The 23,364-nt window shown below is 42.4% G+C and overlaps 1 protein-coding gene across 6 annotated transcripts in view; it reads right to left on the bottom strand.

Annotated features, from left to right (window-relative positions):
- Plekhg7 (pleckstrin homology and RhoGEF domain containing G7) overlaps positions 1 to 23,364 on the bottom strand; it is a 57,315-nt gene that overhangs the window by 30,333 nt on the left and 3,618 nt on the right. For 4 of the 6 annotated variants that reach the window (XM_021258476.2, XM_021258478.2, XM_021258480.2 and 1 more), the window contains 6 exons: positions 21,095 to 21,810; positions 20,564 to 20,586; positions 12,298 to 12,425; positions 9,523 to 9,563; positions 2,907 to 3,005; positions 1,859 to 2,002 (listed from right to left, as the gene is read on the bottom strand). In XM_021258476.2, coding sequence (XP_021114135.1) covers positions 1,859 to 2,002; positions 2,907 to 3,005; positions 9,523 to 9,563; positions 12,298 to 12,425; positions 20,564 to 20,586; positions 21,095 to 21,810 — 1,151 coding nt within the window. Of the gene's footprint in view, positions 1 to 1,858; positions 2,003 to 2,906; positions 3,006 to 9,522; positions 9,564 to 12,297; positions 12,426 to 20,563; positions 20,587 to 21,094; positions 21,811 to 22,406; positions 22,731 to 23,364 lie in introns of those variants that run through there. The other 2 variants (XM_021258481.2, XM_021258477.2) reach the window with 2 other exon arrangements.

Here is a 23,364-nt window from a genome sequence, read left to right as displayed (position 1 = left end):
CTGGATTATTTAAGCTAATTTTCTGGTACTTGCTCTTATAAGCATCCTAACTGATGTGGAGTTTCAATTTTCTCATAGGCTGTCTCTGTGACTTAAATTTTGTTAAGTAAGGTACTTAGTACACTTACGTGGCATTTAATAGAGAGCAAAGAGAATTCATTTGATCATCACGATCATTCAAGAAAATGACCAGAGATGGTGTTTATCCTTCCCTTTTTATAGTTTAGTACAGGGATTGTCAAACTACAGCCTGCGGGCTGTAAATCTTCATTGCCACCTAGTTTTGTAACTTATGTTTTATAGTGACATAGTCATACACAGCCCTTTATGTATTATCTATGACTGATTTTGTACTGTAATGGCAGAGTTTCAACAAAGATCACATGGTCCGCTGAGCCTAAAATATTTGCTATCTGCATCGCTGTAGCTTGAATGTGTCCTGTCAAAATGCAGGTGTTGGGAACCCAATCTCCAAAGCAAGAGGTTGAAGGTGGGACCTACTGAGAGGTAATGAGGTCACGAGTGGGTTAATGCCATTAACATGGGAGTAGCTCATTATCTCCAAACTAGGCTTGTTATAAAAGTGAGGTCAGCCCTTCATGACTCTTTTTGTGACCTCTTTTGCATATGGTGCTTTCCACAGTGTTATGATGTAGCAGGAAGGTCCTCATCATCTTGAAATTAGCTTTCCAAACCATGAACACTAATCTCTTTTCTTTACAAATGCTGTGGTATTCTCTTACTGCGATCCAAAATGGACTAAAACATGGACCCTAACAGAACATGCCGCCCAACCTCTGGTCTGTTTAGGGTATGGAGGACTGGACTTTCTGAAGGTCATATGCAGGTCAGAGGTAGATCCAGGGAGTAGGGTCAGGTCTTCCCCAACAATGAGTTTTAGCTGTGAGCATCTTGGAATCAAAAGGAACTTGCGATCATAATGTGAAGTGAAATAAATCAGACACATAAGCTTAAATGTCATATAGTTTCTTATACATGAGACACCCAAATTATAAATAAAGGACAAAATAAAAGATGGATTATCGGAAGTAAAGAGATAGATCTTTCTCAAATGGGAAGGGGACCAAGAGTTAGCGGGAGGGAAAGGGGATGAAAAAAGAATGCAGATGTGTTATGCACACATCCCAGCTCCCCATGATGAATGTAATCATTATGCACTGCAAACATACTAATAAAAATGAAAATTGAAAAACATAACAAAAGTATTATGGACATATTAAGGGCACCTTGTGAGCCACCTTGCAGTCTAAGAAGGAAGCTGCTGCCTTCCTTCCCTTTCTCTGTGATTATCCTACAAGGGATTCTCGGCCCTGAGCTTCCCGGACCAAGGCGGCAGAGCCCTGTTTATACAAGGACATCACAAATATGCTACTCTATGATCCAACTGCACCGCATCAGGCATGCATGGCAGCCCCAGAGATCTGTGGCTGCACTTGTTAAGCATTCACCTGGCTTGGTTCCTGAGGGAGCAGAGCTCCTGCAGGGGAAGTGACCAAGGTGGGACCGGGCTGCCTTGAGGGTGGCTTGAGGGCCCAGATGCAGGAGCTCGGAAATACAGATGAGAGGGAGGCAGAGGACGTTCAGACAGCAGACGGAAAGCAGAGGAGTTCATTAAGCCTGGAAGATCTCATCCAACCCTGACAGGCTATACTTAAGAAAGGAATTAAGAGACAAGTAGTCGATACATAAAAAATACAGATAAAAATTTCTTCAAGATCCTCATAAAGGGGGGAAAAAAATCCCCAAACTTTCTTTTTTGGCATGGAAGAGAAAAAGAAGTCCCTAAAGAACCAAATTACTGTTTTGCATGTTGCACAAAAATGAAAACCAGCATTACCATCTTCAGAACTAATAAATGGTCCAAGAAATAAGTGCATTCACTCGTGAAAAGTTCCCACACAGCCTCTTGCTGCTTTCTTAAGTCTAATTGATCAGTAGGGACTTTTTGATGTGTTTCCATGACTTCATTCCAGGTCTTATCCTGCACACGAGGAGAAAAGAGAGAACAGAACGTTTCCACTTCAGTGGCTTGCCCGTCTACTGTGTGCTTTGGCTTCCAACCTGGCAGGAATCCTGGGCTCCCTGTGGGCAGCACCCCTCCCCCCAGCCACCCAAACCACAGCTCCCGTGGCTCAGAACTGCCAGTCCCTCCCAAAGCAAAGCACGAGGAGGCTTTAAATTGAAAAGAAATTCAAACTGATGTCACATGGAATTATGCTTGACAATTTCATGAGTCCTTCTAGTCTAGTTTAGGGCTCAAGGAACTTTACACTTAGAACTGGAAAGTCTGATTCCAAGTTCCTCTGTCAAAAGCTTGTTGAAATTAACTACTGATGACTCATGATATAAAAGTGTTGGCACTCAAGGAGACCTTGGAAATATTTTATCCAAAATTATGTGCTTTTCACATGAGGAAATTGAGGGCTGGTGAATGTACCCAATTGTCCCTTAACGATGGGGATGTGGTCTGAGATACACACTGCTAGCAGGTTTCAGAGTTGTGTAACCATCACAGTGGGTACTTACACAAACTCTAATTACAGTGTCATTAGGCCATATCATTTTATGAGATCACCATAGATGGGGATTGTTACGGATAGAAATGTCATTATGAGCTGCTCGGCAGTATTAACATTTCTGTAGGGCTTTGTGGCCTGCAAAGTGCTCTTCTAGCCATTACCTCGTTTCACAGAAGGTGGCTTTTCCCAGGGCTCTCTGTCCTGCCCAGCCCTGGCAAGGTTCTTTCCCTGCACCTGGCTGTTATTATGAAGCAGGCAATCATAGGACAATTTAAAATAAAGACCCACAGAAACAAATAAGCACCACAAGAAAAAGGAAAAGCTATGTTCCACAGTCAACAAACCGCTTAGTAAACTATACAGTACCTTTAGGCTGCAAAACTCATAGACCCCGAAGTCTCTGATCTTCACTGAAGAGAGGCAGTTTTCCAGATCCGTTATGTACTTGTGTTTGTCTTTGCCCTGCTTAAAGATCATTAGAAACGGCATGAATTGTTTAATGACACGATTTCAAACCACTCACAGACCCGGCCACTTTATGGCACGAACTGTTCCAAGACCATTTCCAAGCCAGTCCAAACCCCAGGACCACAGCATGTCAGAGAGGGAGGACAAGGCTCATGAAGGTGTGTACCCCAAACCTCTCATCTTACTAAGAACAAATAAACAAACAAACAACTCTGATGCACAGAATGGGCACAGAGCAAATAGTTGGGCTCCAAGTCTAGCACCCGCCCCGTGGAGTGATTACCTCCTTCAGTTTTCCAAACTGTGGACTCCAGAATATCAGCACAAGAAAATCCCTCAGACATTAGTTAAACCTCTCACTAAGTGGCTGATTAAATAAAGCCCACAGTGCTAACGAGACTTGCCCAACATTGTAATTCCCTGCTAGAGTACCAGAACATTCTAGAAACTCCAGCTTTCTTGGAAAGGAACTACCCAATTATTTATGTTATTGTCTTTATCCTTAATAATATGTGTTTTTAAAATCTGATGACAGATATTATACTATCATTGCAAAAAATTGAGAAACAAACAAAAACAATAAAAATTAAAGCCACTCATAATCCAGACTCTCAGAAAACCATTGTAAACATTTTTCTGATAATATTTGTAATTAATGTTTAAATGCTATCATCTTTACACATCCTTCTGCAACTTATATTGTGAGCAATTTGGGATGGATTCATCAGTGTTTTACTGCACATCCTGAAACACCCACTCGGAGTTCAAGTTACCAACCAAACTAGGAAGAAGCTATCCAATAACAACAGGTCTGGCTTTCTAAAAGCCACCTTGGCTGCGTTTCAGTGGAATGTTTATCACAAATAATTTTTCAGCTTGTTCTGTTGCTGAGGATGCATGATGCTGGCGTAGCTCCATCAGGTTTGGTGCAAGTGAACCAGCGTTTTGTTAATGAGCAGAAGAAGGTGCAAGCTGTCCTGGGGAGGGCCCAGAGAGTCCCAGTGGAGACCCTTCCTGGGCTTCCCACTATGCTGATCTCTGGTCACCTGTAGCACAGACAGAGGAAACTTTTTATAGACTCTTTAGCCTCCATAGTAGCAAAGCAATCTTGGAGCCAGTTGGAGACCTCCTACGGTAATTGAGACTTATGTCTTTTGTTGATGTCTGAAACCATAGTGACTGCATGTTGTAGCAATAAAAAACTAGCAGCCTGTTGGAAAAGACAGAAGGTAGGACAATGGCAGCAGGAAAGTGGGAAAGCAGGCACCAATGCTGTCCTCTGGAGGGCCCTCCTGGTGGCTTTCCTCGGGTTGGACAAGCCGCTGGTCAAAGTGTGGAAGGAGGAGACACTTCTGCCAGGGGTCACATTAACTCCTCAAAGTCACAGACCCATGTAGGGCCTTGTTTCTTCCACCATGTGACATTGGCCAGGAAAGGCAGTGAGACTATTTGAAGGGACTCTGAGAGGGTGTGGGGATGAGTAAGAGTGAGGAGCCCAGGCTGGTCCTGGTAAGGAGGAGGTAAGTGGAATGGCACTGCAGCGGGAGCTGGTGACTGCACTGCAGTGAACTGGAAGGCTCAGCTTTCATAGATACATTTTGGAGCAATTGACAAAGAGATGGTATTGAATTGGTGAAGAGCATTGAAACATTCCAGTTCTGATGACAGAAAGGAGGGAGGAATATCCGGTCTGATTATGGGGACAGTGGAGTGGTACAAGGTCGGGGCTAGGGCAGACTCACAGCCAGACTGGCCAGGACTGCTGGGGACAAATAGCGGGAACTGCTGCTCCTCAGCTGTGTGATGGCAGGCAAACGATCCAGCCTCTCTGAACCCATCTCCCCATTTGTTAAACAGGGTTAATGTGACCTATCTTGTTAGAGTGCAAGAATTTACACACCGATGTGTAAGCTATGACCTACACAAAAGAAGACACATGTAAACAATGTAAACGGAAATGGTGCCCAGTGCTGTGGCAGCACACACACACACACCCACACCCTTTATTACTAATACTGATCATTAGCAAGAAAGGAAAGAGAGAAAGAAGGAAGGAAGGAAGGAAGGAAGGAAGGCACAAACCAGAAAAGTCTGTAATAGATTGGGAAATATGTTGCAATTTAGAAGTGTGTGTGGATTATCATTTAAAAACATATGAATTACTTGATAAGTAAGGCTAAGAAGGTAAAGGAAGCAGATATATCCATTTTAAGGGAACCAAATACTGAGTCCCTGGGAAAATGGGGTCTTAAAGAAATGAAATTTCCTTCCTTCCTTCCTTCCTTCCTTGCAGAGAATTTTTCCTGAAAATATGATGTCATTTCATTACAGAGGGAGCCCTCTGTATCCACAGGCTTCAATCCATGGAATCAACCTGGCAAAGATCAAAATCAGTCAAAAACAATTATGCCTGTGCTGAACATATACAGACTCTTTTTCTTGTCATTATTCCCTAAATAATACAGTAGAACAACCTTTTGAGTACCACTGACATAGTGTTACATATTACAAGTAGAGATGATTGTAAGGAGGGTATCTAGGCTATATGCAAACACTACACCATTTTATATAAGGCCCTGGAGCATTCTTTCTTGGTGTGTCTCCACCACTGTCTCCCAATTCAGAGTAGAAACCATTTAGCACATTTCATCCCCAATGTATATTTCATTCTGACCTTCTCAATTGGTGTCTTATATCTTCAGCCCAGAACTTGACACATACAGTCACCCAACACACACATTGGAGTAAGTTGCTTCTTTATGGGGCAAATAATAGATCTCTATCGATAGCTTATAGGATATTCCTCCCTTGGCTAAGTTCTTCTCTCCTTCTGCTAAGTTCCTCCCTTTAGAAAGCACACTTGATTTCCCAGGCATCCCTAGAGCTCCCTTTCTTGGAGGAGCCCTTGGAAAGGTTGAGGGAAAGTGAACCTCTCCTGGGATCTCAGGAAGGACTAGTGTCAGGACTAGAACTAGCCCCCATGGGGAAGAAGATGCCCAGGAGGGGCTGGCCCATCTCAGACCCACCAGGACAGAGTCACAGTCTCTGAATAACTGATGGACAACAGCCCTCGTGACAATGATGTCACCATGTTCCTAACAACCTATGATTTGGAGTTCATATTGTTTAGACTGTGTTCCATGCAAATTTCATTTTTGAAAAAAATAATGTGAGACATTAAAATCAGGAACAAGACAAGGATGTCCACTATCACCACTCTTGTTCAATATAGTTTTGGAAACATTAGCCACAGCAATTAGACAAGAGAAAGAAATAAAAGGAATAAAATAGGAAAGGAAGAAGTTAAACTGTCATTATTTGCTGATGAGATGATACTCTATATAGAAGACCCAAAAAATTCTTCCAAAAGACTTCTAGACTTTTAATTGACAGATTCAGTAGAGTAGCTAGATACAAGGTCAAAACTCAAAAATCAGTAACCTTCTTGTACACAAATAACAGACTCACTGAGAGAGAAATTAGGGAAACAATTCCTTTCACAATAGCATCCAAAAAAATGAAATATTTAGGAATCAATCTAACGAAGGAAGCAAAAGCCCTCTACATTGAGAACTACAGCAATCTGAAAAAAGAGATCAAAGAGGATATAAGAAAATGGAAAGACATCCCCTATTCTTGGGTAGGAAGAACCAATATAATGAAAATGGCCATACTTCCAAAACTGCTATACAGATTCAATGCAATCCTGATTGAAATTCAAACAATATACTTCACTGAACTAGAGAAAACAATCCAAAAATTCATTTGGAACCAGAAGAGACCTAGAATAGCAAAAGCAATTCTAGGCAACAGAGTCATGGCCGGGGGTATTACAATTAACAACTTGAAACTGTACTACAAAGCTACTGTGATAAAAACAGCATGGTACTGGCAAAGAAACAGACCCAAGGATCAATGGAATAGATTAGAAGATGCAGAGACTCCAGACATACTCAGCTACCTCATCTTCAATAAAGGAGCCAAACACCCTCACTGGAGGAAAGATAGCCTCTTTAATAAATGGTGCTGGAAAACTTGGGCTTCAACTTGCCAAAGATTAAAACTAGACCTATATCTCTCACCATGCACTAAACTAAAATCGAAATGGATTAAAGATCTAAATATTAAAATAGAAACTCTGAACCAGTTGGAACAGAGGTTAGGTAGAACCCTTGAAGACATCAGTGTAGGAAAAGATTTTATGAACAAAACCTCAGTTGCTCATGAACTAGCACAAACAATCAACAAGTGGGATCTCTTCTTACTAAAAGGCTTCTGCACAGCAAGAGAAACCACCAGCAGTGTGAAGAGACAACCCACAATGTGGGAAAAAATCTTCACCTGCTCTTCCTCAGACAAAGGTCTATTATCTCAAATCTATAAAGAACTTAAAAAGATCAGACCTCCCAAATTTAAAGACCCAATCCAAAAATGGGCATCTGAAATGAACAAACATTTCTCACACAAAGAAGTAGAAATAGCAAATAAATACATGAAAAAATGTTCAACATCACTGGTCATTGGAGAGATGCAGATGAAAACAATGCTGAGATTCCACTTCACTCCAGAAAGAATGGCTGCTATCATGAAATCAACCAATAACCAATGCTGGAGGGGCTGTGGGGAAAGAGGAACCCTGCTCCACTGCTGGTGGGAGTGTAGACTGGTGCAACCAGTGTGGAAATCAGTATGGAGATACCTCAAAGAACTAGGACTGGAAATCCCATTTGACCCCGCTATTCCCCTGCTGGGGATCTTCCCCAAAGAATTAAAAGAATCATACCACAGTGATATATGTGCACCCATGTTCATAGCAGCACAGTTTGTAATAGCTAAAGCTTGGAAACAGCCCAATTGCTCATCACCTGGAGACTGGATAAAGAAGATGTGGTTTTTTAATAAAATGGAGTACTACTCAGCCATAAAGAATGATAAACTAGAGACATTTATAACTAAGTGGATGCACATTGAGGCAATACTCTTAAGTGAAATAAATAGGACACACATGTAAATACCGAATAGTTTCTCTGGTGTGAAAAACTAAAAGTGTAAATAAGAATCAAAATGTATAATTGATATTGTGAAATAGGAAGAAAATATTTAAAGGAATAGAGGAAGTGGGAGGGGAAGGGGAAAGGAAAGAAGGGAAAAGAAAAAATATGAGAAAAGGAAAAAATGGAAACAAAGTCTCTGTAAATAGGGAAGGGTGGAGGAGGTGAAGGAAGGGCAGGGGAATGGGGAAAACAATAAGAACCAAGATACATCATGTAAAGGTACAAGATCCCAATGATGAATGTAACTGTATTGTACACTTAAAATGTACCGATAAACTAAATGGAGAAAAAAATAATGTGAAAGTCAATCATGTAAGTGGCTATGAGAATAAGTAGTTTTTCCAAACTCCAATTTTAAAAACACTACAGGTGCTACTAGTAATATGACAGTATTGATTGAATGTTTATGAGTGCCCAGGTCTGGGGGAAACTTCATGTGTATTAGGATTTAGTCATCACAACTTCCTGGGAGGCTGCCATTAGAACTTCCCGCCTTCTACCGGAAAAGCTCTGAAGCTGAGGGAGTTCATTCATTTGGCCAAGGTCATGAAGCATTCAGCGAAGCAGCTAAGATTAGAACTTTGGAGGACTTTTAATTTAGCTACTGGACTTCAAGTTTCCAAGATATCTGTGTCCACAGAACTGTTGCAGTTGTCAGTGGCTGTCTCTGATGGGAGAGATCATGAGGGAAGCCCATGGTTTGAACTGACCAAGGGACAGTAGCTTCCCACAGGGCGCTACTGCCCCCACTGGCTGCAGTGTGTAGGCTTTGGAACTGTCTTTCAGGAGCACACACATCAGTTCTGCTTCCTCCACAGAACAGGAGCACAGAGCCCGACTGTGACCACGAACAGTCCCCCCTCTACCTTGAGCGAGCCAGCCGGAAAGGCTTGCTCAGCCTAGACCACCCTTGTCCTAGGTAGTGAAGACTCCTGGAGAGCACTGGTCTAGATTTATTACTCTTCAATAATTGATGGAACCGAGAATGAATTTTAAAACCCTGCTAGGACTTGTCCAACTGACTTTCCCAGAAGTGGACATGTATCTGTAGAATCTGTTTCTGTAACATCTCATTAATTTTTCAATGTTCCCAAAATACATGGCGCTGCCTGCAACTTGGGCCACACACTTATTCAAGTTTTCCTCATTGAGTGAGCTGCTTAATGAGTTGCATTAAGCTATAAGCGTAGTGCTGTTAAGCATTGCTGTGTTGGAATTGCTTTGCTTGTTTTGTAGAACTCATTAATCACCGGCAATTAGCACTGTTCTGCTGTACCAAATGGCACCATTTGGCATGTTCTGTAGTCAGTACTATGGCTGTGATGATGTCGCTTAGATTTCACGTGCCGTCTGCCTTTATGCAAAGATAAAGCAGAATGAAGAGGCTCTTCAGCCATTTCTTACTTTCTTAGCTACTGGAGGCTTAATTATAAACAAAAATTACAATGTGCAACACTTACCACTCCTCTCTTGGAGAAAGGCCATCTTGGCTTTTTGGATTCTGGTGGGTGAAACAAAATATACCATTACTTAGAGTAACTAACTGGTGACAGATCATTGCAGAGCTTTATGAAATCCCCTTTTTGAAAATAAGCCAAGCAGAATTCCTCCTGCTTTAATTCTCCTCCTCTAGAAAATGCACAGAATCAGTACATTTTTGCTGATGAATGAGTGGCACCATGTCATAAGGTTGGGCATCTTCTGCTGCCTGAGGAAATGCTGGTCTGCTTCTGCACTGGGGTAGGCTTAGTGTTCTTTTCCTCGTCACTTGGGGAGAAATCTATAAAGCAACGATGATGCGGAGTAATTCATTTAAGACAGAATCAAAGCACTTTGGGCAGAAAGGACTGGCTCTTTATTTTGACTTCATCCTACCATAACCCCCCCCGCCCACATGTAACGTCAGGAACCTGACCACGCTCAGGCCTGGAGCTTGCATTGGCCCAGTCCGGATGTGGTTCTGCAGACCCCTAAAATAGGGAACAACAGCACATGTCACTGCCACTGTCCTACTTGGTTCTTAGGAGCTGCTCACATTTTTTTTTTTTGTACTGGGGATGGAACTCAGATCCTTGTGCTTTCGAGGCAGGCGGTGGAACCACTGAGCTAAATCCCCGGCCCTACTCACATATTTTTTGATGACCAAGAAGTAAAGAGATTACATTCTTTTTTAAAAAATTGTGTGTTGTTTATGTTAGTAAAATGAAAACACAGCTGGGAATCATCTCTTAGGTTATAGGAGAAACTCTGGCCACTCAGTGTACAAATGGTGGTGCTGGAGGTGTCTTTCTGTTGGATTCACTGAGACCATAAACATAGTGCTTCAGTCAGACGGAAGTAATTATGTGAGCGGCACTGACTGCAAAGGAGGTGTGTAAGGACTTTATCAACTGTAACCTTGGACAGGTCCTAATTAGTCCAAGGGGTTATCCTCTCATTGGCTTTGTAAAGGGGACAGTAGGTGGAATCACCCTTAGGGCCAAATCAGATTCACACACTCAGCCTTCAAATGATTGGTAGTAAATTATCACATCTAATTGAACTTGTCTTGTCCTTGGCAAGTTTCTCCCTTCTGGTTTTCTAACTTTGAGGACAATTTTGGAGCTTAGGGGGTACTTTACAAATATTCAGAAGAAGATTTTAATGAGTATTGGATAGACAGTCGTTCATTATCTATCTTAAGTATGTTTGCTAAATCAAAATGTCTCTTGCAACAGTATCTGCAGGAGTTTCATACCCACGTCAAGAGAGGCACTGCTGCAGGCATCGGAAACACCAGACCTCTGTTCTGAACTCGAGAAGAGGGCACAGTGAGCTACGCAGTGTCTACCGTGATGCTAGGCACCCAGCTTAAAAATAGCTGGTCTAACATGGAAGCATCGCACTGGAGTGCAACTTTGCTCCTTAGAATGGTGGCTGTTAAACTTCAGGTGGCATCAGAATCACCTGCAGGGATTGTTATAAAATGGATTGGAAGACACCACCCTCAGAGTTGCTGATTCAGAAGGGTTGGCATAGGGCCAAGAATGTGCATCTCTGACAACTTCTCAGGGGATGCTGAGGCTGCTGGTGTGAGACCAGCCTTTGGTTAATAGATTTAGAACATTTGTGAAGTGTCATGAAACACAGACTAACCTATGCTGGGGTTACGATGGACTTGGAACTAGCTTGGCCTTCTGCAGGGCACGTCCTCAAGCAGATCATGTAGCCCCCCTTAGCTTGTTCACTTGGGTTTGTTGTATCTTAGGAGGCAATAGCTGTTTGTTCTTATATGTTGTATCACATAAGACAGTAGATGGGAAAGAGATCTATAGTGATGGAAGAGTTATAAACTTGCTCTTTGTGCTGTACTTCCTGGTGGCCTCTGGGTTCCACATGCAGAAAGTACATCGTCCCAGAGAGTGAGGGTGGATTTGGGCTGGTGAGAAGAACTACTTGCTACCATTCAGAGTTAGATTCCACCCCTCTGAGACAAGTGGCTGACACCAAGAATAGGACTTTGCAGATTTGTGAATAAGAACTGGGCTTGATGGTTTTGCCAGGTGTCCAATTCTCTTAGCAATGCCTTAGACACAGGTCTTACTGGATTTCTGAATAAGAATTCTTTGGTAAAATGGACCCGACTAAGAACAATCAGTTTATCCACCAACATGGATAAAATTTACGTCTCATTTTGGGTCTCAAAGCCTGCAATTTACCTCCCCTAGGCATCGTGAGGAAAGCACCTACGTACCATAGTTGCTCTTTTTCTTCACAGTTGAGGATCCACCTTAGGGTTACCTCTCTGTCAGACATTCATGTGCCCTGAGCCCCTTGGCCTCCTCCACATGACCATCATGGCTGGAGGACATCAGTGTGACACTGAAGACCAGGAGTGAGTGAAAGATAAGACACAAAGATTACAGAAAAGCTGCCCACCAGCCAGCAAAGACTCTCTGATCCAAAATGGTGGCCATCACTGGAGCACCTGTCCTGGGTCCTGGACTTGGGATAAATAATCTTACAAGAGGTCATTTAGGGGGAGACCCATTCCTCATTCATCTCTGTAAACAGAACGCCTACCACCAAGACTGGTAGTCAGCTGGTTCCGATCATTCATGCCTTGTGCCTGTTCCAGTTGGTAAGGCATTGGTTCCAACACACTGGTGTAGTGTCCTCCTAGTTATTAAATATTTAGAAAATCTCTCTCACTTACGACCATCTCTGACCCATAGCAGACATATAATGAACAGGACCTGAATTCAGCAGCAGAAGTGGGTGGCACAGGTAATCAGCAGCTCCATCAGACACCAGGAGGTCCCCGGGGAACACCTCAAGCCCGGGTAAGTTCAACACCACGGAACTCCGCCTGTGCTCGTAGAACCTGTGCTCAAGAGCGGAGAGGTGAGAGCTCAGATCAGGGGTTCAGGCAGGCCCCCCTCCTTCCACTGGTCACACAGAAGTGGCTGCTAATTTCCTGGATCTCTTGTCTGTACCAACACAACCACCTCTTGGTTCTTCACCTTTAGCTTTATCTGCTCAATTCCACCCTATGCAAAATCATTAAATGTGTTACTCAAAATTTAAGTCTGACCCTGTTCCCCTGAGGCTTAAGACACTTCAGTAGCTCTTCATTCTTTCCCACCTCAAGTCATTTTAAACAATATACTTATGCCTTCTGTGGTCTTTACTTTGCAATTTATTTTCCAGAAATAGGGGGTGGATTGCAGTTCTCCACACACAGCAGTGTTTCACTTGTAGGTGCCTTAGCTGGAAATGCTAAATCTCCATTTAGTAAGGGCTCAGCAAACATTTGTGAAGTAAATGGAACAATAATCAAACCCATGATCACTAGTGTTTCCCAACATGCACTCCTGCAGAATGTGTACTCCAGTAATAGTGAGCTTCGCATTGTTCTTTAACCACTCCATACTTCACGCCTCCATGCCTTAGCTCAGGTAGAGCCCATCTGCCTTCCTAGCTCTGCTTAATCTGCCTGGCAAATTGATTCATCGCTGAGTTCCAGCCTAGATGTTCTTCGTCCAGAAGTCTATTCTGATCCATTTAAGAAGGGTCAACCCTCTCTCCTCTCCTTCTCCTCCCCCTAACCCTGTTCTTCTAATGACTTCATTCAAAGCTCCTCCTGGGTCTTATATATCACAGGATCCAATCTCTTAGCATAGAATCTGACATAATGCAGGTTTTCATAAATAGACATAACCTATAGCATAAAATACTGACAGTCCTCAAGTGAATTTGGTTCCACATTCTGGATCACAGATGAATAGTTATATGCATACACAAAAGCAGAACACAATGTGATCCTCCCCACCTTCTCTCTGTTTCATTATAGGTGGTTAAATTACCCAACCCACTTTTCCCTTGTCTGGGACAGCTTTGAACATAAAGCATCCATTTGGGATGACATAGGTCATGATTGGAATTGCATTTGCACATATGGAAAAGAGGGAAGACACCTGACTTGCACAAGGGTTGAGCCATGACCTTGTCTTTTGACTTTGATGGGCAAAAACCCAGTGAGGCTCTTTATGAGGAGGTAGAAATGTCGCTGAAGGGCACAATAGGATCTCTGTAGACATGAAATATTTTTGTTCATCAAAAGGCAGCATGGGTTAATAAACAATATCAAGAATCACAGTTGTAATGTTATAGACACCTAGGAAAGCAATTAGAAAGAATAACTGCACCCAGTCATATGAAGAGATAAATGGTACAGAAAACATGTCCTTACATCATTCATGCCTGGCAGTGATTGGATTTCCGGGCACTCTGAAAAGCATCCTGGCCTCTCACCTGGAGCTGGTCAGACATTGGATTGATGATACTAACACAAATAGTTATAATGAGGTCTACGTGGCTCTGACTTTAGGTCTGTTGGAGCTGTGTGTTGTTTCCAGATTGGTGTCTTATTTGTGCTGTCCTAAACGTTAGGGTTGCTTCTTCTAAAAAGTGGCATGCATGCAGGATCATGTGCTCAGTTCTGGATTGATTACCCACTGAAAGTAACTGTAACGAATCCAGGTTGCACAGCAACAAACAAAGCGGTGTCTGCATTGGGTGACGGTGTCCTGTGTGAAAAGGGCAGGAAATGGTATTTTCAGATATCTGGTTTCCTTATAAGGAGACTAAATGAGGAAATAAACAAATAATAACTGCAAAACCTTTGGAGTATTGCTGGCAACCCATTGCCACTATGTAAGCATGTGACGATATAACTATTCTGCCCTTCACTGGTTTGGAAAAACGTGAATATTTCTGAGAAATGCATTCTTTTTGGTGTTTTTTGCTTGATCCTTGATTATTATTTTGCTTTAGGACAAATTTCTGGACTCAGGAGACTGTATTGCAGAGTGCCTCACCCACGCCTTGCAGCCCTCTGGAGTTGACCCCTTTGCCTTGGCCAACCCCAGCCCCACTCAGAAGCCAAAATACAGCCACACTTACACTAACCCCGAGGTGCGATGCCCCACGCTGGTCAGATCCGAAGGGACCAGTCCCATGGTGGCTGGAATTACTTTGTCTCCTTTCTGGTACCAGAACGTCTCCGTATTCTGTCCTCTGCTGCAGACTGGCAGATCCACGGTGTGGGCTGGGGCAGCAGCAATTCAGAGAATCTCGGGAATTCCCTTCACCACCCAGCAGGTCCCACCCATGAGTCAACACTCAGCAATGAGGCTGGGGCCCTAAAATTTGGTGCTGGAAGAGTTGCTAGCTGCAGGAAATGTGTCTCACCGCACCCCAAATGCATATGTTTCATAAGCTATAGATTGGTCTTGGTGAATATTATTCTAATTTAAAATTAGCTGACATACACCGAGCTCCGATTTTTCCTAGACATGGCCCTAAGCATCTTACATATTTTAAACATTATCACATTGATTTTCACAAGCATCCTAGGAAGTAGAAATTCCTACTCTCAGTTTAGATGGAGGATATTGAAGCTGAGAAAGCTGAGTGAAGAGGTCACTTAAGGGCACATTGTTTTAGTGAGTGCCAGAGGCAGAATTCAGAACTCCAATAGGCAGGTCTGACTCTAGAAAGATTTGTAAACAGGACAAAGAGAAAAAGATACTGCCAATCACTGCCAAGCACAGTGTTGGTTCTAAATTAGTGCCTGGTTTCCAAATTGGAGTCAACTTTAATAAAAACAGGCATGTGGTGAGTTGAAAGGCCCTCTGCCCAAGGGATAATGCCCACATTCTGAAACCTGGAGCCTTACTTGTAAGAAGGTTCTGAGCAGATGTAATGAAACAAAGGATTGGGGTGAGAAGAGGTTCATTGATGAGTGTCTTGAGAAAAGACAATTCTGTTGAGACTCAGAAAGGACAGAAGGCCACGTGAAGACAGGCCAAGACTGAGGTGGAACAGCCACAAGCCATGCAATGCCTGGATAAAGGAGCAAGGAGAGTTTTTCCCTAGAGCCTCCAGAGGGCGTGTAGCCCATATGATTTTACATTGCTGGCTTCCAGAACTGAGAAAGGATAAATTTCTACTTTTTTTTTTTTCAAGCCACCCAGCTTATGCTGATTCATTGTAGCAGCCACAGGAAACTAATCCTGGGGTTATTCTATTGAGTGGCAAAAGTCCTGGACTTAGGTCTGGATTCCCAGCGGTGACCTCCATCATGAGTGACCTTGGCATCTTTGTTCTTTGGGCCCCAATTCCCTATGTGGCAAATGAGTGTGTCAAGTGAGATCTTTTCCATCCCTCAGGACAGGCTCACCATGGAGGACCACTCTGGTCTCCTCCTTCATTGGCCAGTGGGTGGTGTAGGGCTTACGTGATGATGTTTTATCTTGGCAGAAATGCTTGAGGATGAATAATTCAGAGTTCCCTCTTTAGAAATGTGACTCATAGATCATTCACATTTTAAAAAGATTTCTTCTCTACAGCTGATTTAAACTAAGGACTGCTGGCCTTAAATTACCAGGTACAATTTATTTATTTATTTATTTTTTGGTACCAGGGATTGAACTTGGGACCTCACACTTTCAAGGCAGGCGGCAGAACCACTGAGCTAAATCTCTGGCACCAGGTACAATTTTTAAGGGACAACAGTGAAAAATGTTAGAGAATATAGGGAGTAAGTAGCAACTTCCCTAAGGTGATATGTGTTTCTTAATGGAATAAAAATCTTATTGAAGCCACTATATGCAGACATTTGTCTTTCCTCTGCTACAAATGTTGCCCAGTGTTTTCTCCAAATTATTAGGCTGTATTCCTCCGAAATTATAATTCTTGCCAGAGAGCAAAATTTCATAGAATGTAGCCTTTTCTAGCAGGGACTTTTCAGCTACTGGGTGACCAGAAAAAGTAGATATTCTATATTAAGAATCAGGGTTTACTTTATGCAAGAAATATAGTGGAGTTTTGAATGTTAGCTTCTAATGATGGGTTGACTACATAGGAGGAACAAATTAAGAAACAATAACAAGCTTTGAAAAATACTCTTATTAGTAGGAGAGTAATGACAACTCTGATACCAATCATGGAACTATGGCTTTTTTGGTTAAATGTAGGATATATTTTTTATTGGGAGTCTCAGAAGTTTGAGAATAACATACTTTTCTATGTTTGACTATAGTTTCTAGGTCAACTTCTTACTATAATGTTCCATTTGATGGAAATGTAGTCCAGAAGGCAGAAAGGATGAGGAGGAGTCCTTCATTGTTTACGGCCAAGAACCTCACACCTGGCTGTTTCACAAGTGTGGAGCAAACCCCTGAAATATGTGTGTCTAGTACACCCATTTGAATCCAAATAGAGACACTGCTTGGGAGTCACCCATATGTGCAAAATACTTTGTCCTGTGGCTTGTGGGGCTTTGAACACACTTGTAGCTGGAGCTCTACCCTCTTTCTAGGTTACTATGTCTTTTGGACAGGAGTCAAAATATTACTTAATGGGCTCAAACAACCATTGTACAAATTTCCACAGCCCTCAGATATATTCAAGAGCACAAGACAATAAGAAAGATGAAAGCTGGAGGAAAACATGTAAGAACTTGGAGGAGAAAATATTTTTTACAAAAAGGGGAAAGAGTCATACAAATCATTCATTTTCTCCAACAAGGCATGTCCAAACCTAGCTAATAATCCATTTCCTTTTTTTGTGTAGTACTGGGGATTGAACCCAGGCCTTTCCCACTAAGCTACACCCTCAGCCCTTTTTAAATTTAGAGACAGTGTCTCTCTCAGTTATCCAGACTGGGCTCAAACTTGTGTCTTTTCAGAGCCCGAGTATAACAGGCATGCACCACCATGCCTGGCTCCATTTCCTTTTTTCTTCCTTAGACATTTATTGAATACCTGCTATGTGCAAGAAACTGTCTAAGCAGTGGGAATACCTTAACGAACACTCTGGCTTTCCTGGAACTTGCATTCCAGAGATCCTGAAGCTCATGGAAGCAGAGGTTCCCTCCAGCCACACCCATACTTGTTGGTTCTCTGAGGCCACAGCCTTCTCTTCTGAGGAATCAGCAATATACTGCCCATGAGCCTCTAGTTAATACCATCCCAACAGGCTTTTTAAAAGTTTGTTGAGAGTCTTCTCCCTTTCTTGTATTTCCAGGAGTTTTCAGACAGTGCTACATACATCACAGGTTTTAAATAAAAACCTGTGGAAAGTGTAATATTGTATTCAGCTTAATGGTGGGACATGTCAGATGAGCTTTCTGTGATCAAACATTTAACTCTGAATATCTTAGAAACCAGTAACTTTGATAGGGGAAGTTCTGAATGAATGAATGAATGAATGAACAGATGGTGTCTCTAAAAAATAATACTAGATACTATTTGTACTTCACTTTTTAAACAGTACAAAAGGCTTTATGAGATGAATGCTATTTGTATCTCCACTTCTTGGATGCAAATATCCATTTCCAGCCATTCAGGGAGTTCCCAAGACCATGATGCCAGGAAGTGGAGGCAGGATTTGAACTCAGCTGTTTGACTTCAGCAGGTTGTATCTTGGTGCTCTGCTGCCCACAAATGGTCACCCCAGATGGATGTGACAAGTTGCATTGATATTTTATTTGGGTTCTTTCTCAAGAGAGACTTTCAAAATACATTGTCATTTGGTTTTCATGCTAATACTTCCTCATTTGCTAATTTGGATATATTTAATTTCTTCCTATTTCCTTTTGAGCACCGAAGGTTAGGTTTTATTCTCATTGAAATCTAATATGTATATTTTCCTTCTCTGCTTCAGAGCTGAGCTGACAGTTAGGTGAGCAAGGCAGCTTTCTGTGAATGCAGAGTTTAAGGCATACTAGGAAGGCATTGCTACCCACAAAATCTCCCTCACTCACTTCCTGATGTTTAAAACCTCAACAACACAGCCTTACTGCTTGGGTACTCGTCTTGCCCTTGGCAGAAATGCAAATACACTGGGAATGGTTAAAGGACACCTTAATCTAAGCGTTCTGCCAGCCCTCGTGTCTTTCTTTGATTGCTCATCTTTTCCGTCAATAAATACTTTTGGAAGTAGAGTCTAGCTTGGTGCTACAGCTGGAGCTTCAGAGATAAATAAGTAGTCTCTGTCCTTGGGAAGGTTTTCATTCTAGAAGCAGATGAATACTATTTTTCATCTTATGGTAGAGCCACTTATAGGGTGCAGGGAAACGCAAAAGGAAAACTGTAGGTCTCTACTTCAACAGAGAAGAGTAGATGTTGCTGAGGCCAAAGCCCTCCACACTGGAGTAATAATGTCTTGTAAAGGTTCTTTCCCAGGGGCATATTTTGGAGTACAGAAGAGGAAGATTTGGAGTTTGAGTTCATGCACATACTATAGAGGGCGAGAGGGAATGACAACAAGAAAAAGAGTACTTCCTTCAACTTAAACAGTTCAAGGGATAGAAACATTGATCTTAGCAGTGGTTCTTGTCCATGTCCTTCCCTTCATGCCCCCAGCAAGATTTGGGTGACTGTTTCTCCTCAGTGCCCATTATGCTGAGATGCCTCTTTTTAGCTCCTCTGCCTCTATCATAGCCTAGCCTGCCAACTCCCCATACTTGCATCCGTTTGGTTTGAGTCTACTTTCGTCTAAATCCCATGGCATCCATCTGACCATATCAGTCCATGATGCTTGCTATTAGTGAAGGAAACAGGAGTCCTAAAAATCCTATTTGACCTGCACGATCTGACTCTAACCGACACCATCTCTTTCTGACACTCTGTTCCTCTTTCTTTGACACGTCTGTATTATATACATAGCCTTATAGAGTTTTAGTCCATCTCACACCTATGGAAGTTCTGTGCCAGGGGTTCCACTCTCCACCAAGCTTGTGCCCCCATGCTTTGCCACACAATATTTCAGTGCTCCCCTGCTGTTGGTGACACCCAAATTCTGTGACCCTGAGTTCCACCATGTGACTTGCTTTAACCAATAAAACCAGACAACACTCAGAGCACAGGCTCCAGGAGACCACTCATGTTTCCACTTGCACTCTTGAACCTTGGTTTTCACTGAGAGAAAAGGCTCTGGGCAGCCTTTTGGTCCCAGGAAAAACATGAGGGATAGGAAGAGAAGAACTACCCATCTGAGCCCAATCTAGATCAGGTGAGCCTGAGGGGACACATAGATTTATAAAATACAATAGCAGGTTGTTGCTTCAAGAGTTTTGGGATGTTTGTTATGTAGCAATTGCTAACTGATACACTATGCACAATAATTTGCATTTGCTTGTGGCTTTGTAATCTTCTCTACCTTTATTCATACATTTAAGTGAAGGAGAGTCAAAGTCAACAATGACTGTTTATGTGGATATCACCCATATTCTTATGAACAGCAAACTGTGGCTTGAGGACTGAGGCCCAGTAATTGAGGCCCAGTGACCACTTTCCCTGTGACTTCTCTGTGACTATCCAAATGAAATAACGGTTATCTTGCTGATCCCCTAAATCAGGTGGATTAAATTGGACAAGGATCTTTCCCTTTATGCCATAGAAACACTTCCTTCCTAGGAGATGAGGCAAATCTGCTGTCTCAGCTAGGGGTCAAGCAGAAAGTTCAGAGCTGGTTTCCAAAGTGACACAATCCACTTAATTTCTAGATAAGAGCATAGGCTGTCATAAAAGACATTTTAAACATCAGACAAGATTTAAACAGGACATCTTGTTCCTTTTATCATTGTTCTTTGAATTTCTCTTTGAAAAGCTATTGAAGTGTTCTGGCCTTCCCATTTTCTTTACCACACAAAACTTATTACTAAATGGATGTTAATCAAACCACAGGGCCAAAGATTGACAATTCAGAATGAAAACCACGAGTTCAAGTGGCTGTCATTACCTGTTCCCAAAAGGCCTGGAAAAATGTTATGCTCTGAAAGGAGACTTCTGAAATGAAGACTCTCACACTCATGAGGGGAAGAGGGACTTGAGTGGTGAACAAAGAGCACTAATTAGCCCTCCATTAGGTTTGCTGTGTCAGAACAGAAACACAGATGTAATAGTAAACGGTCAACATATGGCATCACACTGGAGATTATCAGTGCATACATACCTGGAGCGATGTGATTCTTCTCCCTGAAATAGATTTCAAAATATTTGTATTAGTCTTGCTTAAACCCATCCAAAATTCCAAAGCAGATATCTTGAGAGTGCAAACAATGAACTTTCCTGGATAAAATGGTCTAGATTATTATTTCTTTTTGAAGAAAGAGAAATAAGAAATTTGAGCAGTTGGCTCTTTTCCCTCTTTAAAATTAGTCACACTGGTTTTCTACAAGTAGCATGTATTTGCAAGAGGGTCGTTGTTGCTACACAATGCCCGACAGACCATTCATACCTTAAAGTGTCTTCAAGGATATGGCAGAAAGTGAATTAGGCTAGACCTCCATTTTTCTTCCCTCAAATGCTGAATTTCCTTTACTTGAGAGTACTTCCTAAAGGAAGGGCCTGCCTTCTCAGCCATGTCATCCTGTGCCATTTTATATCACAGGATCCTATGGCCTTTAGGGGAAAGGAGCAACCCTGAGACTTATTTGCTTTGTGGTCCACCAAATGCAAGACAAGAGACTTAGGGCTGGGTTACCTGAGGATTTGGGTGCTGTGGGGTGGGGCTGGGCAGTCCATGGTCTTCTTGTGCTGGAAGAGAGGGCTGGTGAAGAGATGGCTCATTGATGGGCCGAATCACTGGAAGGGGGTCCTCATCGGGAGACCTGGTTTGGGATTCCATGGAGTCGGTGTTGAGGGCCCCCTTAGGGTCTGCATGTCCTGAGCGGGGTCTCAAGGGATACAGGGAGTGTGGAGAATCCTTTGGGCTTCCAAGTGGACTCTTGGGGAGGTGACCTGGGGAGCCTGCAAGGGCTCTCCAGCTTCCCCAAATGGGCACTTCCAAGGCATCTTGCTGAGACAGTGAGAACGAAGTCCCCCTGCCACTGCCCCTTAACCTCCTCAGAGTAGGAGAGGTGGAAATGCGGCCAGGGGCCTGCCGGTCAAACTGCAGAAGGGTCCCCTGGTTTTCGCAGTGCTTCTTGGACAGGCTCAGTGGGCGCTGAGGAGAGGGCCCACAGCCTTGGGGCTGCACTTCTGGGCCAGATGACTCCACCTTTTGCATGGGGCTAAGAGGACCAGTTTCCAGAAGCTTCCAGGAGACACTGTCTGGGTTACTGTTCTCTGGACCACACTGAGGTTGCTCAGCTTCAACACTGGAGAGCAGCTCTTCCGCTACTGCACCTTTGTCCTTTCCCAAAGGAGAATGACAAGCAGGTTGCTGCATCTTCAGAGAGGAGGGGCAGCCCATGGAATCTGTAATAAATGAGGAGACTAAGGTGAGGAAAAGGAGTCTGAAATTCCAGAGGAAAACTTCTAGTTCTTTAAAGGAGATAGGTACAGCCAAGCTCAAATTAGCATCCTTTATATTTTGAAGATAATTAATATATGTGATTCCAGCCTTCCCATCTAAATAGCATATTGAGATAGATTTACTATCTACTTCATATCCTGTCCAGACTCAAACAAAAAAGTCTTTAAAACTTAGTGATTTAAAAGACTTCTTGGAAGTGACATTGCTAACCACCTTTTGATTATTCCATTTTAAAATAATCAAATGTACATCAAGTACTCCTTACGCTCTGCTTTTATGTACATGGTTAAGTATTTTGGTACATTCCAGGGATGCATGAAGAAAGAAAGCAAAGCCCCTCCTCTCAAAGTTTAAATTATACATTGAGATATGCCTTCTAGGAAAATTGAAATATTTGGCAAAAGTCTTTAGATTTTACCAAACTCCATATTTCAGAAAAAAATGACTTTTATGTTTAAAAAGAAAAATTCAGGTCTCCCTAGCTTCCTTGTCTCTCAAGACTTGAGGAGTTTTCTGGGATTCATACATATACATTTACCTCCCAGTTAAGCCCTTCTCATGCAAAGCTGAGCCTCTCATTTGACAACTTGATTCGTGGAAATGACTGATGATAGTTCTTTTATTTTGTAGTTTTCCACATGAAACTGCTGTTGATTATCATTCATAGTGCTGTGCTGAATACAGTGCTTCCACTATGTTTGTAGTTCTATGGAGAATACAATAATCAGTACAGGCTTTTATAGCATATAATTATTTACCTTCACCTTAAAGAGATAAGGGCACCACACTGATGTATTCCCTCTGTCAATTAATAGTCTCTTAGATTTACCCTTATCTGTAAAGAGGAGGAATGCAATGTTCTAGCATTATTAAGACAATGTTGTGATAGTGATTTGGGGAAATTTGTGATCTCTTATATTTCTCCTTGACTCTCACCTGATCTTACAGTCGACTGAAATGAACAGGTACTGGATTTTAGACCAAAGTTGTTTATGGAACTATTTCGATAATAATGAAAGTCAATTCAATTCTTAGTTACAAAAGAATTCTGAAGTCCTTAATGTTAGGTTTTCTTTAGCATTTTGAGCTGAAGACTCGAGCGTCAAAGAACTTCACATCTCAAACTAGAATGCATGAAATACCTTTTTGGGAGATTAGAGGAAGGGAGATACAGATTACAGTCAGTTTTCCAGACTGAGGCAAATTATCTGACATCTGCAATTTAAACCTGGAGAGGTTTATTTGGCTTATGGTTTCAGGGGGTTCAGTCCATGGTTGGTTGGCTCCAAAATGGAAACATCATGGTAGGAAAGCATGGTGGATGAAAGCTGCTTAGCTCATGCTGTCCAGGAAGCAGAGCAGAGGAAGAGTGCCAGAGTGGAAAGGACCAGGGATCAAGGACCAAGGTTATGCCTGCATAATCCACCCAGGCACACCTAGAAGTGAGTTTTACTAATCTCTTGAGTGGCTCTGAAATCAATTAAGTTGACAATCCA

The sequence above is a fragment of the Heterocephalus glaber genome, unplaced genomic scaffold (genome assembly GCF_053883595.1).
Source record: "Heterocephalus glaber isolate CG9 unplaced genomic scaffold, H.glaber_assembly_v1.0 deba00001572, whole genome shotgun sequence".
NCBI lineage: Eukaryota > Metazoa > Chordata > Mammalia > Rodentia > Bathyergidae > Heterocephalus > Heterocephalus glaber.
Note: the sequence above shows the minus strand (reverse complement) of the source record. Positions and strands in the feature narration are given on the sequence as shown.